General features: G+C 37.6%; 1 protein-coding gene across 3 annotated transcripts in view; it reads right to left on the bottom strand.

Annotated features, from left to right (window-relative positions):
• The window catches only part of FHIP1A (FHF complex subunit HOOK interacting protein 1A), a 93161-nt gene that overhangs the window by 29879 nt on the left and 50912 nt on the right, over window positions 1–12370 (bottom strand). For all 3 annotated transcript variants that reach the window (XM_063336565.1, XM_063336562.1, XM_063336563.1), the window contains 3 exons: window positions 8396–8628; window positions 6367–6993; window positions 1665–1823 (listed from right to left, as the gene is read on the bottom strand). In XM_063336565.1, the coding sequence (XP_063192635.1) occupies window positions 1665–1823; window positions 6367–6993; window positions 8396–8497 (888 nt within the window). In that variant the 5' untranslated portion in view covers window positions 8498–8628. The remainder of the gene's footprint in view (window positions 1–1664; window positions 1824–6366; window positions 6994–8395; window positions 8629–12370) is intronic.

Raw genomic sequence — 12370 nt, 5'->3', positions numbered from 1 at the left:
AATGAACTGTTAGTAGAAGCTAAAAATCTACTTTTATAATTAAGCATTCATTTTGTTTTCACAAAGAAAACATATTATCAGTTCAGGCATTTAAAAGAAATTTGATAAAAGTGAAAAAAAAAAAATTAGATCCAGAAACATTCTAAGTTAATGTATTCTGTTTGAAGTTCACATAGAGACTGGAATGTCACAGCCCACATATGGCCACAAATACATTCTCCCACTTGCAATTCTTCCCAGGCTTCCTTTAATTTGTAACCCTTACTCTGTAAAGGGGAAGAAGAAGGGTTTCCCTTCCTATGCTGTTATCCAGGGAAAAAGTAGTAAATGGCAAGAGGTCTTGGCTACGCTGTCCCTTTTTAATCTCTGGCCAAAGTTTTTGAGTCAACACAGACCAAGCCACACCACAAAAAACATTCCATGCACAAAGCAAAAATTCCTGCAGTAATTGAGCTTTCAATCCAGCTGAAGAAAGACTATAAAGACACAATCAAGCAGCAGACAGGAACTGCTCTTTCTGCATGTCAGGTGAAGATCCTTAACCATTCTGAGTTTATTTGAAAAGCAGCTTTAAAATAATATGTTCTTCTTTAATTTGTCTGCAGTAACCTTTATATCAATTTTTTTTTAAAAAAGGTGTCAAATATGACGTCCTGCAAATGTAGATCTGCAGAAAAATCCTGCTTAGACACCAAAATTAATATTATCTCCTTTTCATGTTTAAACATGCATGATAAAAATCTTGTATATTGTATTTAAAGAATGACAGCTATTATTATTTTCGTTTGTTCAATGCTTTAATAGTCAATCAGTTGCTTTACTGTATTTTGCACACGTCTCACTAAAACATATCTTTTATTTAACAGTAAATGTGACTAAATTATCAATCCTATTCAGCACATTTCTTCAAGTAACACATAAATCGACAGTTTCTGTAGAATTTACATCATGCTTAATAAAATACTGGACAAAGGTTCTATAGGCTTTTCTAGCCTTAAAAAACAATATAAAAAGACAAAGAATCTCATTTTCCATTTAGATCAGAGGAAAAACAAATAGTAAGGGATCAAAGCCAGAAAAAAAAAATAATCTAACAAAGAAATAATCATTAAGAACAGAGACTGGATTCAAAACAGGCCAATCTAAAATGAATTTATATTTCTAGGAGGATACCTAAACTCTGTTTGGAAAGCTTTCTCTATGCATTACTCACCAACAGGCAAAACAGACTATTTTCTTTTGTATGCCATTATGAGAGCTTAGACAAAGACAGAATATTTTTCAATGTTTAAATATAGAAAGACTAAATTTTCCAACATGTAAAGGCATTTTACTTTTAGTATCAACAGTGGTACTAAAATACAATAAACATTTATTTATTTTTTTAAAACAAAAAATCCTCTCAATTACATAATGAAATATCAAGCCACCACAAAATTCTACTGCTTTCATTTGAAACATTTGTCACTTAAAAAACATATTAATTCATCCTCCTAAACCAGGACAAACAGCACAAAGCATTCATCTTATATGTAGCTTATTTTAGAGTAACTTAAAAAGTCCATGCCATTAATAGAAGTAAATAATCTCTATAATTTACAAACTTCTGCAGAATATATAAAAAAATACTACTTCGAAAGGATAGTCCAACTCTGCTCCATTACCTGTATCACAGCATTGCAAAATTCAAGGGAATTCATGAATTGTACAAGGGCTGGTGACAAGAGCCAGTCATCTTCCAGCAGACAGTGCCACTCTTCTCCCTTGTCTTCCAGCTTTGTAGGCAAAGATGAATAGAGGCCACTTAGTCCAGTTGCTAACACCTGTATTTCAAAAACAGGAGAGAAATAAGTTGACTTTCCAACTGTCCATCTGCTTGAATGGCAATGCCACAAATCTTTTCTCTTACTAGTTTTAGTAACATAAAAGAGTGCTGAGATTAATTTAATTTCCCTTTGAAAGAGTCCTGTAACAGAAAGACATTAATATTTTAAAGAGCATTCCATATAGTAACTTCTTTCAAGAGCTGGTATTTAGGAGAAAGTGATGGGCAAAAGCAGGTTGCCTTTTTTTTTTAAATCCTAAATTATATTTTCTTTTAAATACTTGTAAAATCATTTTACATTTTCCTTCAGTCCCTTCCAGAAGCAGCCATCATTGCCATCTATCTACAGCTTGTCGTTCGTTGGTGATTTGAATGTTACTGCTTACACGTGCATATACGAAGTGATTCCACATGGAAATAAGAAATATTAGAAATGGAGGGGGAAAGTGCCCCCATCAATAAAAATGCAGTTCAGCCTCATATAGACCACAGATATATGTTGACTTTCATTCCTAGGCACTTGAGCTCAGCTGTTCTTAAAAAAAAATTAAAAATTCTAACTGTTCGTAATTTCTCATTTTCTTGTCTTATTTATTTGGAAGGGAAGAAATAAAAAAGCCTGAAATAAGTTACGGTATAGACATTGTTTCCAGTCATAGTAAGGCTTACAGACAATTTATACTGAAGCACAAGATTGTATTTTTAGTTACAATTTAAAAAGCGTATTTCCAAAAAGGTTTGTGGGTTGTTTTTTTTTAATTTTACTGAATATATCTAGAGTATTCATTGTTTCAGATCAAGTTTTTAATTATTAAAGTTATTTGAAGCTGGAAACTTTCTAAATATTATTTTCAACTCTTGTCCTTCTGACATGATTTTACACAACTTCAGCATAATTTTTAGGTGATCCTCATTTTAATGGAATCATTAAGAGTCAGCCTGATGGAAACCTTTTTAGTTTTCATTCAACAGACTCTTGTAAGAATTCTTCCTCTTTCTACAAAGGGCTGCTTGGCATCTACAGGGCTAGACAGTCAAAGCTCTGATGAAACACAACTCCTTTATCTATTAGGAAACAAACAGCAGACAATGTGCAGGTCAAAGACCAAGAGTTCAGGGAAGGGGATTCAGGTTTTGATCATATACAAGCGTAACAAATTAGAATTGCTAACTCATCCAGTCAGACAAAGGCTGTCTTTCTGGATGCTTTCCATTCCTAAATCACATAATTTTGAAGATGGGTTTATTCTGGCATACACAATTAAGCCAAACCTTAAGGGAAGAGGGAATACTGTGGAAAATTCACCGCTTTAGCACACTGTGCTACTTTTTTTATACACATGTATACGTAGATGTATAAAGAAAGATGCTGGAGAAACTAAGAAGCTAAAGCTGTTGAGCAAATCTTACACAGTCACATTCTTCTATAACCAGAAGGTTTTTCGCCTTTGTCTCACGGTGGAAGAGCTCAAAGCAAAAAGTTCGGAAAAACTTATGAGGCCTATAGAACTACTTATACATAAACCACACACTTACACTCCCAAACCCAAGCTTCAGACGATCCTAGGAAGGAAAAAACTCTGAAGACAACTTGAGTTTCTTTTGTTCTGCGGCCTGTTAATTAATGCACACTTAATTTTCCATTGCCTGCTTAAAATTTAATTGCTATTCATAAACGCATACTTACCCTCTCAGTAAACAATCTGATTATCAGAGCTGCATACTATCCACATTTCTTCTTCATGTGGAAGTTTAGTCCTTAAGCACAAGAAACTGACCTTGAACAAACATTCTACTCTCCACTAAAAGGAGCAGTGAACTCACTACCAGTCAACGTCTTGAAGTGAAGGATTCTTTAGTTTGTCTGATTTACTGAAGTAAGAAGTGACAGATGTAGCTGCTAAAATCTGTAAAGTTTAAAAAGCACTTATTTTTGCTATAAAGTACAACACAAATGGCTCTTTGTGATATTATGTTTCTAAAGCTCTGAGACAGAGAATAGCCACTGGAAGCAATTTCACCTCTTAGGTAAAAAACATTTGAAAATTTTCATAGAAGTATATGGTATAAAACAGGATTACCATTTGAAATTACTAACAGAACTCTTCACATTCTATAAGCAGACATATAAAGTAATGCATATATATAGACTATATTATGGAGTTTTAATCGGTAAAATGATAGACATCAGTGAAAAAAAAAAAATCTGAAAGGAAAAGAAATGAATGAGTCCTTATCCTGGGAGGGCAAGATTCGTTTTATTTTCTGTTTTCCCCAGAGCAGTTTTCTTTTAAACTTCTCACAATATTTGTCAAGTCAACCCTACATGCTCGTCTACTTTTACAAGCACCTCCAACAGTTTCTTTCTCACCATCGAGTCACGAGTCTCTCTGCAAACCAGTCTCCTTGATTTATTTACTTTCCCTTGACTCACAGAAGACACTGACTGAGTATATGATTTGTTATCTCAGACACATTATATGATTAAAATGTGTCATTAATACATAATCAATCGCTACCTGGCCAATTCCTTCCCTTTAATAGTTCCCTTTCCTCCCACATCCACAGTCCTTCTACCTCTGTGCAGCCTCAACTTTTCAAGGACATTGCAGAGCCATACTTCCTCCTGCTTTAATACTCAGTACCATGGACAACCTAGTTTTAAAAAGCTGCTAACAAAAGTTAGCTCAAAAAATAACATCAAGAAAGCCTTCAGGTTCACTTTGGCACAGATCTAGCACTGATTCGGGTATACAAAGCAGCAGAGATTTATGACCAGACCCCATCCCAGGGCACACCTATACTATGCAATAAGGCATGGCAAAGAAAACCCTATATGCTACCAACCAATTCCGCCCCAGAACCAGAGACATCACCAGCACAGTGCCACCCAAATGCCATTCGTATCAGCACAGGACTGCACCAGCTGTTTTGCAGAGTAGCTGAGGCCACATCGGCACTGATTTGAACGGTATGCAAGCAATGCCACTGACACCTACTGAATCCTGCACCAGAACAAAACCTGTTCCTTCAGCTCATCATACAAATTCAAAGATTTTGTGCTAGCGAGCTAATTCTATGTCACCGCAATAAAGTTTTATTATAGACTTAGGCCAGTCTCATTACTGTTCAGAAAGTCTCATTTTAGCACATTTTGACAAGAAGCCTTCCTAATTAGAATGATTGTCAATCACGGCTCCCTGCTGTTTGAAGGTTAATATAGCTGGCTTTTATCTTCAGTGTAGAAAGGCTGTTTTTTTTTTTTTTTTAATTAATTTGAAGATGTAATTATGGAAGTTATAGCATGGATCCAATAATAGTATCTGTCTCAGGGACAGTTTGAGAATCAAGTTCATATTCTTTAGCAGCATCTATTAGACAAGGTCAACTAAAGTCTCTCAGCACAAGAAATTTGATGCAATATTTACAACTGACAAAGGAAACTATTTACAAGTTTTGTTTTGCAACTTGTAGGCCTCCTCCAGTCTGCAAACCTGGCTTTGCCCTACGACTCAAAGGACACAGCAATCTCAGAGGAAACGGAAACCCATGGCTGAAACAGCTGTCATGCACTAATGCTTAAGGCAGGGATTCTAGTGTGCTCTAAAGCTCTCTGCTTTAGTAGCTATATGGGGTTCCCCTCCATTTTTTTCTGGCATTTATTAAACTAAAATGCAAGACAAGCATAAGATAAAAGAATCAGTCAAACAAACTGGCACACAAGAGCAACTCTTCTACAGAATGATATCTGGTTTTGAACCCATCCATTGCAGATCTCAAACTGATTTTTGTCATAAGGCCTGAAGAAGTAGGTGTTGTCACTTTCATTCTGCTTTAGAATGGCTGTATGGCAACTTTGTTTGGTAAATTAGACTACTTACTTGGTTAACAGCAAAGGTTTTCTACTCATGTAGTAAGAGTGATTTGCCAGATCTAACAATGCAACACTACTACCAAGTTTTGTAACAGACTACAACATAGCAAGAGGGTGGTTTGCCTGGGATGGCCATAGAAACGTCTAATTCTGTGACAAAGGGCAAGTCTCCCTTTTATCTTGTAAAAATATTAGGTTTCTGTAACACTCACACTATTGTCACACTTATTTTTTGAACTGTCGAACTGATGTTATAGTGTGGCAAGCATAGTCCGCCTAAGCTAGCACTGCCACCAGAAACAACAGCTTCAGAACAACTTGTTTCCATTTCTCATTCCCTTCACACCCAGAATCTCACAGGGGCGTCACGGTAAGACAGAACAGTTTTCCCTCCCACCAAGTTCTGCTATAACCTCCACCAGTTTCCCAATTCAATTCACTGCATGACTGCAAAAACACTTGCGCTGGCCCAAAAGTGCAAGGCGCTGGTATGGAAACAAGGAGCAAGACTGCGTTTGGGAGTAGGGCTGGCTTAAAGAGTATGACAATTTGTGAAATAGCTGTTAGCAGAAACAAACATGTTACAATACATCTTTATCTAAAATTATAGAAAAGGATGAGAAGAATACAGGGGAGACAGCTAGTTTAGCACTGAAGAACAACTTACTGGGCAAAAATAGGTGTTTTCTGCTATGTGGTTTGCAACAACGTTGTTTTCTGCAGACAGAGACATTATGAAAAGCAGCGCATCACGGGCCTGTTGGCCTACTGTTCCTTCTCGATGGATGAAGGGAATCAGCAGGGAAAATATGAGGAAATTGGCAGCTCCTTGGTCCTCGCTGGTGTGGAAAAACAGTTCTAAAATGGAGGGATCTTTGGCTATTATAGAGCAGAGCTGGTTCAAGAGGACAACCAACTCTGTTTCCACCGTTGGAGTGGCTGTTCCTGAGCAGGAACTCAGCAACATCATCAAAGGCTTCAAGATGGGCTTATGATGTAGCAAAGGCTGATGAGACTGGGTTACTAGCATTTCATACATTTTGAGTTGCTCGATTTTTGTCTCATCGGTGAACTCTCGACGTAGGCTCCAAAGAAAAAGCTTCTCCATGATGTTTTCTGAGACCACAAACTCCAGAATAGGCCCCATTGAGGCATCCTTTGCTTGCTCTTCAATTAATAAGAAAAGCATGTGCTCCACATAATTCTGAACAGTGCTGGCCTCATCAGGTGAAATTGCCCCGTACTTTGCCTGAGTGTTTTTCAAAGGATCATGCTTCTCTAAGATTTTCAGAACCTAAAGAGAAACAAATGCAGATCAGTTATTTGAATATATTTTTTAAAAATATGCACTTACCCCTATAAGGAAAAAAATAATCAAAATTCTTAACACAAAAATATCAAACTCTTTTTATGCTTTTAGTTTTTGTCTGTCAAGCTTTCAAAAATTTAAAAGTTTCACATTTGGCATGTACAATGCCAAATGTAATGCTTTCGTTAGCTTTTATAAGCACCTAAATTTGCCACTTTTCCTGTTGCTGAAAACTTGGGGTTCTCTGGAGTACGGATAAACTGGATTCCCTCAGCCTTCAGAAACTGAGTTTCAATGTTTGCCATAAGTTTCTTCGTCACAGAGGACTGAAATCAAAGGGCCTGCTCCTCAGCTAGAGTAACTGTACTCAGGAGTATCAATACCACGAGATGACTTGCAGTACTAAGAGTGGCAGGAACCCACAGAGCTGATCTTTTCTTGCCGCATCTTACATGATACCAAATGGCGGCTGATGCCCACATACTCTTTCAACATTCATTATAGATTTAGGATTGAGTAAAAATTGTCATCCCAGCACTTACACCTCTGGGTTAAATTCTGTTCTGTATGCGATCAATGAAGCTCCTTGTCTGTGAAACAACCACTGTCTTTACCTCTTTTGTGGATTATAATTGCTACAAGAATGCAAAGGAACAGCAGCTCACTTAACATGACAACATTGTTAGAGTTAAGTGAGAAAAGGTGGCTCTTGAACAGTGGCTCCTCTCACACTGGAAACATCTCAGAAACACCAACATTCGGCTGGCTTGCTCCTCAGGATAGTCAAAAAACAGCAAAAGCAGCAGTACAGAAATCAATTTTACATAAACTGTTAGTTATTCATATTACTACAGCAAATAAGACCTTATATTATGGTGCTCGGAGCAAAACATCTTCGCCTAAAAGCAATTATAATCCTGATGACATGCAAACAATGTTTAGAATATGCTGAAGTGCATAATCTACACCTATCCATAATAAACAAGACTGTATACAGCTTTGCACCATGTGTCTAATATACTTTACAAGAGCCAGGCAAGCCTTAACCAGCCCAGGAAAGGAAGCACAGAAGTTTGCAACAACGTCCAAGTCACAGTGAATCACTAGGAAAGGCAGTTATAAGATCTAGGCCTTCCAAAAGATATCACCATGTCCTACCACTTCGCTTTTAGATTCAAATCTAGAGTTCAAAGTGTGAACAGTAACAGATAACCATACCTTGGAAAGATCAATTACCTCTGTGTTTTAAAATGTTTTAATGTCATCTACCACATTCTGCATGAAAGATGTTTGTTCCTGAGCAATTCAGGATTTTTCCAGAAGTAAAAACGAAGCAAATTCCTATTAATGCAGCCTACTTCAAATCAATAAAACTAATTAACATTACCTGTGCCCAGTGTGTTCTAAACACTATCATGCATGTTTCTGGGTCAACACCCTGCAGGCTTGGAGCCTGCCGATTTTTGCTGATACTGGTTCCAGAAGACATTATAAATTTTCCAAAGGTCAAGCCAACTAGGCCATGCTGGATTTCTTCTGAAAATCCTGTAGTTAGCTACAGCTGTTCAAGCATCGTGATGAGACCGATAGTGTGTTTTGAGCTTTGGTATCCACAGAAATCTGTTTAAAGAAAAAACAAACAAAACCAAAACACACATATACCTATGCACATCAGATTATAGTGTATAACAGAAAACCCCCATACTCAGAGAACACTAAAACCTTCTTTCTTTTAATTCAGTTTGAGGATGGAATTTTTTTAAAGCATGTTATATGAAACCACCTTCTCAAACTTCTCCTCATGGCAATACTTTCTAATGCTTAAACTTTTGAGATCAGTGACTGAATTAAGGTGCTACAGAAATAAATAAGCATAACAGAAGCTCACACAGTAAACATTTTATGCATGTGTCACTACAGTTTTAGTTCTTATTATGATATTTTTGCCAGCTGACCATGTCTCTTTTCAGAGTTGCTTAGTAACTAGTGTTGCATAGGCTATACAGGTTAAAAAAAAATACAGGTATTTATATATTTTTAAACAATATTTTAATGAATAGATATAATTACAAATACTTAAAAGTCTTCTGTCAGAAAGCATATCATAAACACTTGAAAACATCTGTAGAACACCATATGCAAGTAGAAGTATCCCTCTGTATCAATACAAAAGTAACCAAAACCAAACAACATAAAAGATAAAACCTTCGTGTATCCAAAGTCAAATAAATTGAGATGTCATATTAAAGGACTATGAGAATAAGACCAAACATTGAAACATTCTTTTCATCCATTATTTAATATCCTAGATATCTGAGTATCAAAGTAGTTGCACACCTGCGGGGGAAAGTTAAAATGAAATAAAGGCAGATACCTTACAGATATCTGAGAGGCTTAAGAGAACATATTATTCCCTCAAGCACCAATATCTGAGTCACACCATCCCCCCCCCCCTTTTTTTTTCCCCTCCATAAGCTTTTGCAAACCAACCAGGCTTTTCATTTAATTCAATTTTGGACCATACCAAAAAAAAAAAAAAAAAAGTCCCACCACACCAAAAAAAACCCCAAAAAACCCCCACCGCCAAAAGAAACCCCAAACCCCAAAACCCACCCAAGCCTCCACAACACCAACATACAAAGAGTTTAGGAAGACAACAAATGCACTACAAGTTCCAACAGCTCATGTAAATCATAGTAGATTTTTATTTTCATTGGAGACTGCATTTTGACGTGCTCTCCTTTTCTCCAGTCTTCATTAGGATTCCAGGGCCCCTGGACATTCATTGGCTTAGTGAAATACATGAGGATATTTCTGTACCACGGCCCATATAGCAACTCTGCCTGTACAGTAGGTATTTCTCTGCATGCATCTTAAAAATCTTTTTTCTGTAGCGGACATCTCTGCGTGTGTGCTCTGCTTACGTTCTTGAAACTGTTAGCACAGCAAAGCATACAGCCTGTCTCAAAAGCAGCACCAATTTTTGCCATTTTCAAAACCTCCAAAAACATACAGGGTACAACTCTTAATTAAGATTTCTGAAGCAAGCAAAAAGCAAAAGGTGGTTATGCATTCCCCTGTATCTATGTATGTATAATTCATGTGTTTAAAATTCAACTGCATGATCAGTGTCTCCCCCCTCCCCAAAGCAACCCTTGCTGCTTACAGCACATAAGATGCATTTCCTATGGATTTTCTAAACGCTCTCACGCACTACAATTAATGCAATATAGTTCATCCTTTTTGCAGATAAAACAGCCCATGTGCAGAGAAGCCAGCATAAATCCTGGATGGTTTGTCTGTTTGGGTAACACTACTTCCAGAACAAAGATGGCACTCCATCAAGCTGCTCTCCAGATAATAAACCACCTGGAACCAGATACACTAGACACCATTGTGCAAACCAGTGAGAATTAGCTCATGAGAGCCTGCCAACACTGGGAACAGAAGTAATCCCTTATAAAATATTATCAAAGTCTCTCTACGCCTTGCCCCCCTACTCCACTCAAACTTCTCACCTGCCTACCTCTTCCATGCTCACACTGGTGTTACACTTTCAAGCACTCTCCTTCCCAACAATTTGCTTCATATGTTCATTTACTTGAAAGCACCTACCAGTATACTGCTACTTTGTAAACAGTCCTGTAAAAATGAATAGTACTGTTTCTACATCACTGATGTTCCTGCACAGGGAAAAAAAATATTAAAAATAATAATAATAATTAGAGATCTAAGTAGCAAGTAGATTTGAGAACCCAATTCAGAGGCCTAGGATCTGTTGGGATTTTTTTAATTGTTACTGACATAAGCAAGTAGGTACCATAAGTTAAGTAGGTAGCAGTTCAATTCACTGCTTCTGGTGACTTTTGCTTGCATCTCTGAGCGCTCAACATTTCTACCAAAAAACACTCAGAAAGCAAGATGCACGCTTAGAGATCAATCAGAAAAAGCCTGCTGTAAGTAGTTTGCCTAATACTATACCTAATAATCCAAACCTGTCCACTTCCTGCCAGTTCCCTCTTTGTCAGCCCTCCCCTTCAAATGGAAATCTTCCCATTTCTGTAAAAGTTCAGCAGCCTCCTCCAGGCAAAAGTGTCCTTCACTGCACAGCCCCGATTCACCCTTTGAGCAGATCTGTCCTGCGCATGAAGTGAAGCACGCAGCTTTGGAAAAACTAATGTGATTGTGTAATTAAAGATGGTATCATAAGGTGCAGCAAGAGAACTTAATTAACAAAGCAGAGGCAAGCTCAATTCTGGAATTTACAAGTTGCTTGACTTCACAAGTTAGAGGTTGTTTCAATGTAGACCTTACATGTTATTTACCAATTTAAATAAAAGAAACTGATGTTACACATCTAGATATCACAGGACAAATTCTGTCACCAGTATGATACCAAGAGTAGAATTGGAGACTTCAGATCAGCCTCCACTATTTAAGCTAGTAAACAACAACAAGGGAGATTATGGCTTTCTTCAAGAATGCTGATGAAAATCAAGTACCAGCCATGTAAGACTCTTGAGATGCATGAAGAGCTCTAGGATGTCCCACACACAAGGTACTATTTAACCTGTTACCTTCTCTTCTCCTCTAATCTGTTCTAATTCTCTTTTCCCTAGCCTTCACAGTTTTCTTTTTTCCTCATGTATCTTTCCTATCCCAGCCTCAGACTCTATTCCACAAACTTCAAGACAGTACTCACTCCCTCCCCATCAGACCCTCCTTTAAATACTTCTATCTTGTAGCTCTCTAAACATACTTTTTGGGGGTAGAGGTTCCTTACTGGTGTTTCGGTCATTACACACTCCTGAAATACTGCCTTACTTCTCTGCAGCTATGAGAAGACCTGAAGTGAACAGTAATGGTACATCTCTCACCACACATTCAAAACACAGCAAGATGCCAAGAGATCCAGTGACAGAGACTGTTATGTTTACGTGTCCAGTAGGAAAGCTCCTTCCACAAAAGTGCTACTTAGTTATTGACATTTATGTAAGAACCACCGCTATGTTACTGAACACTCAAGTCCTGCCTGTTAACAGCTTACTACCTAAGCAGATGACTGCTACAGTCTGCACTTGTAATATGCACATCTTTTCCTACACAAGGATATCCTAAGTCTAGCCACCATATATAAAGAACAGATATAGCCCATGTGAAAGAAGTCTTGAAGACAAGCAGGTGTGTCCCCTCAACTGCTGCACAAAGTCCCTTAAGGTCCTATTTCATAGAATGGTTAGAGCTGGAAGGGACCTTAGTATTTAAGAGCTTCTTGCTATTTCCAAGTCCCGATTTGGGCACACTCAAATTACAACACCGGGAGCTCTTGGATACACACGTCATTAGCAGCTGCCGGCATTTT

Source organism: Chroicocephalus ridibundus, chromosome 5 (assembly GCF_963924245.1).
Source record: "Chroicocephalus ridibundus chromosome 5, bChrRid1.1, whole genome shotgun sequence".
In the NCBI taxonomy this organism is placed as follows: domain Eukaryota; kingdom Metazoa; phylum Chordata; class Aves; order Charadriiformes; family Laridae; genus Chroicocephalus; species Chroicocephalus ridibundus.
The sequence above is the reverse complement of the archived record's forward strand: the minus strand, read 5'-3'. Positions and strand labels throughout refer to the sequence as shown.